Below are 4,339 nucleotides of genomic sequence, written 5' to 3' on the forward strand. Positions count from 1 at the left end.
CTGCCGCGGCCGGGACCGTCTTAAAGAGGCCCCCCTCCCAGTCGCATCTTTCCGCCCCCCACAGCGGCGCCCTCAGGCAGATGCTTGACCTGCCTATATGGTAGCGCCGGCCCTGTGGGCGTCACTGGGACACAAAAGCACAGGTACCAACAAAAACATTTAAAAAAAAAAATCAAATCTAACCCTTCCTTGCTGTGATAGAAATGTGTTTTTGCTTTTGTCTTTGTCCCTGTAAAAGAGATTTCCCATCACTTCCTCTCCTAACAGGGGAAATATTCCTCAAAAGGATAAAGACAGCCATTAATAAAAGTGAAAGAGGATCTAACCATTCCCTGTTATACACAGGCAGCACATTCACATTCAACACATAAAAGGGGAATGTCAAATCAAAGAGATTCAGAGCACAAACATTTATCAGGCCCAACCGAAAGAAAATACAGTTTAAAATCCTTCTGCAGAAGTGGCAGCCTGATCACAGGTATGTGGGGCAAAACTGAATCAACATTATACATGGCAACGAAACGTCTCTCGGCACGGTTGATTGACAAGGTCTCATGCTTTGAACAGATTTGGAACCCATGGATCCAATATCTACAGACACACTCCTTTGATGATCGCCTACTGGCACTTTAAATTCGGGGAGCAGGCAATCACCAGTTAAGGACCAGCTCTACTTTACCTCACTCTCTCTTCCACTTTCTTTCCCTGTCCTTCTTCCATCCTAATCCTGCTCTCATCTTTCCCTGGCCATCCTCGCCCCTTTCCCTAGTTGGGGTGGTGGAGGTTTTTTCCTTATCCTAGTTTGAATATACACGACGTTACATAGTTGCACTAGATTCACGGTCTGCAACTCCAGCCTACCGATTGCTGCTGCATGGCGTTATCATTCGGAGATTTGTTCACTACATGAACTGTAAGGAAATATCATAGAGTGTAGCCCTATGTCATACCTTACGTTTGTATACGTCTGTTACACTTGATTGTTATGGAAACCAAAAACCAATAAAAATGTATTGAATTATAAATGCCAATTAAATGGACTCCATGTGGAATGATCGTTTTAGGACAATTTTACCTTTAAAATGTTCTTGTACTCGGATGGCCTTGGCTTTCTCCTCTTCCAGAGCCATCCTTTCCATACTGCATTCTTTTCTCGCCACTGCCAAATCATATTCCAGACTTTGACGAACTGCGTCTCCTTTCTCAACCTCGCAACGAAGTCTGGTAACATGGTTCTCACAAGCCAGCAACTGCAAAGTAATGAAAGAAATATAAAACAATCAGCTAATACAAAACTGCTATCATGCAGTTCTGTTCAAATTAAACCAATACATCACAGGTGCTAAGTCTTTCTTTAAATGCAATGCATACAAATATTAAGTAAAGCTGACATGGCCGAAAAGACTTCTAAGCCAAGAACAGCATTGAAATGAAGGAACATTTTGGTGCCTGCAAACTTGTTTTAGTTCCTGTGCAGATCCTTTAGATCCTAAGCTGTATACCTGCCTGGGGACAAGGCTTAATTCTGAATAAGTGCAGGCCCCATGTACAGTGTGGGCCTTGGACCTAAGGGGGCTCAACTGGGTCAGAGGGAGTGAGTTGAAGCCTATATGGTTCTTGTGGTGGCTACACTTCAACACTGGACATTCTTCTGCAGGGTGACAATACAGTCTGTTCTGCCGTGAAATCAGCTTAGCATTGTCACCCTGTGCAAATATAGTTTTAGGTTAAGTTAAAATAATGAATTTTTTTAAACAAAATTCTTCAACACACTCTGCAGCTGGTCTATACAAGAAGCTTATTAAACTGCTTCAGCATTTTAGTTTAAAAGCCACACTGCCATGTAAAGACATCAAATAAATAGTGAACCAAACACATTCGGTAACCAGGATATAATGAGGGATATTTATCAATAAAGTAGCAGCCCTTGCATCTGATGACGTGCTGCAGTTTGCTAATCTGACGTAGAAATTGGACAGACCCATCAGGACGTCACATTTCATATAATAAACGTGTCATAGCGCTTTGCGTCTGTTGCTCTGTTGGATTATGTGAAAGTGTGACAGATTTACGCCACTGCAATAAAACTGCTGTTTGTGAATGAATCCGGGGAGAAATCATAATCATCAGATATTGGCCACCTCAGTATTTGGTCGTATTCATTTTGTTATAAACCAACCCATGTTTTTAGCTTTGAGTAGAGCTAGAAAGGGTTAAGCTGGCCATACACCTATAGATTATCTGCAGATTTTCTATGGCCAGATGGAAAAAGTGCAAGAGATTCCTCCATCTACGCTAAACTGTGTGGATGAAGGAATCTCCCACTGGGCCAAGCTTCAATATCTTGCAAGTCGACCCCGCTGGCTCTCAAAATACCTGAACAATGCCTACATCCAATTAGATGGTTGAGCTATTTTGAGAGCCAGCGTGGCCGACTAGCAAGATACTGAAGCTTGGCCCAGTGGGAGATTCCTTCATCCACACAGTTTAGCGTAGATGGAGGAATCTCTTGCACTTTTTCCATCTGACCCTAGAAAATCTGCAGATAATCTATAGGAGTATGGCCAGCTTTAGAATATCTTTTGTGGTATGGAGGAATCTCCCTTTGGGCCAAGCTTCAGTATCTTGCTAGTCGGCCACGCTGGCCGACTACCAAGATACTGAAGCTTGGCCCAAAGGGAGATTCCTCCATCCACACAGTTTAGCGTAGATGGAGGAATCTCTTGCACTTTTTCCATCTGACCATAGAAAATCTGCAGATAATCTATAGGAGTATGGCCAGCTTTAGAATATCTTGCGGTATTATTGTCTGTCTATGTCCCTGTTGGGGAAATCTCTCTTTGATTCCTGTGCCAGAGTAACAACAGGAAGCGAGTAGAAAACTCTTGAAAGTGAGGGAAATTTTGATGGCCGACACTAGAACAGGTGTCTCTATTGGAAGATTTCTCATGTTCCAGTGACAACGCACACTCTCCTTCCCGTTAACAGTTGTTATCGGGGCCAATAGTGAGGAGGAATCTTACCAATGGGGACCCAAAAAGCAATAAAAATCTGACAGATTTGGCTGGAGTTTCAATAACAAATAGAAGTCTATGAGAAATAACTCACCTCTTCGTTATGTTTTGACATCAGAACTATATTATCATGTTTTGACTTGTTAAGCTGCAAACGGAGTTCCCCAATTTCATCCAAATCAGAGAATTTCTGCTTTTCACGCTTAAATGATTTTGACCTGAAATACATTTTTTTAAAAAGGAGTTTATTAACCACTTGCTGACCGGGGTGTTAAACCCCCTTCCTGGCCAGGCCATTTTTCAGTGCTCAGCCCTGCGGTACTTTGACATTTATTCCGTCATGCAACGCTGTACTGAAACAAATTTTATACCATTTTTTGGGGAAGATAGAGCTTTCTTTTGGTGGTATTTAATCACCACTGGGGGTTTTATTTTTTACTATATAACTATATAGATGTGAGAACTCGGAGGAACATTCTATCTGTGCAGAAGAGGAGGAGACACGCTTTAGTGATCAGAGAAGCACAGTGAAGCAGGTAAAGTGCTGGAGAAGCAGTTAGGGTGAGTATATACTTTTGTTTCTTCTTTTTTTTTAGCACCTAGACAAAACCAAGCACTTAACGCTTGCAGTGCGAGGTTAGCCCCACTACAAGGGTTAATAAAATATTCCCCCAGAGTTCTTCTTTAAAGGTTAACCCAATGGCATGTTTATGAAACAATAAAGCCAATATGCTGTGTGCATATAATTTTCATAAATGTCTGAACAATTAAAATGGCTCCCAATCTTACCTTTTACTTGCGTGATCAGTAATGTGGCCTTGAGAACTTAACGTCATCTTTTCCATAGCGGTAACCGTCTTCTTTAGCCTAAACAATGACTGGTATTTTAAATTGCCTCTTTTCTTTCAGGCACTGCACTCCATGAAGACAGGCTGCGTGGAGTTATGACAGACTGCAAAAGACAAACAAGTACCGTAAATGAAGTACAAATAATAAAGCTGAACTGTGAATAAAGCATGTACAGCGATCCGTGTGTTCTGGTTGTAGGCAACGGAACTATAATGCTCTATCAGTGGAAAACAGAGGACAGGGTTTGTTTATCAACACCGACATTTAAAGTGCACTGGTCACAAAAGGGTGAAGAGTTTGGAGAAGGCAGGAGAAGTGAACAATCTAGGACAACATAGCTGATTTGGAAAAATTCTCCAATTCAGATCACTTTCCAGTTCAGCTATTTTATCCTAGATTGTTCACGTCTCCTGCTTTCTCCAAACTCTTCACCCTTTTGTGAATAACAGTGATAAAGTGAAGCAGTCACAAAAGGG

The 4,339-nt window shown here is 41.8% G+C and overlaps 1 protein-coding gene across 1 annotated transcript in view; it reads right to left on the reverse strand.

The window, feature by feature from the left end:
- The window catches only part of CCDC171 (coiled-coil domain containing 171), a 37,263-nt gene extending 33,404 nt beyond the window's left edge, over nucleotides 1–3,859 (reverse strand). The window contains exons 1-3 of the mRNA XM_018557495.1: nucleotides 3,804–3,859; nucleotides 3,109–3,232; nucleotides 1,076–1,250 (exon numbers count right to left, since the gene is read on the reverse strand). Of these exons, the coding sequence (XP_018412997.1) occupies nucleotides 1,076–1,250; nucleotides 3,109–3,232; nucleotides 3,804–3,859 (355 nt within the window). The remainder of the gene's footprint in view (nucleotides 1–1,075; nucleotides 1,251–3,108; nucleotides 3,233–3,803) is intronic.
- Between the last annotated feature and the right edge of the window lie 480 nt (nucleotides 3,860–4,339).

This window comes from Nanorana parkeri, unplaced genomic scaffold, assembly GCF_000935625.1.
Source record: "Nanorana parkeri isolate BGI_ZX_2015 unplaced genomic scaffold, ASM93562v1 scaffold287, whole genome shotgun sequence".
Classification (NCBI taxonomy): domain Eukaryota; kingdom Metazoa; phylum Chordata; class Amphibia; order Anura; family Dicroglossidae; genus Nanorana; species Nanorana parkeri.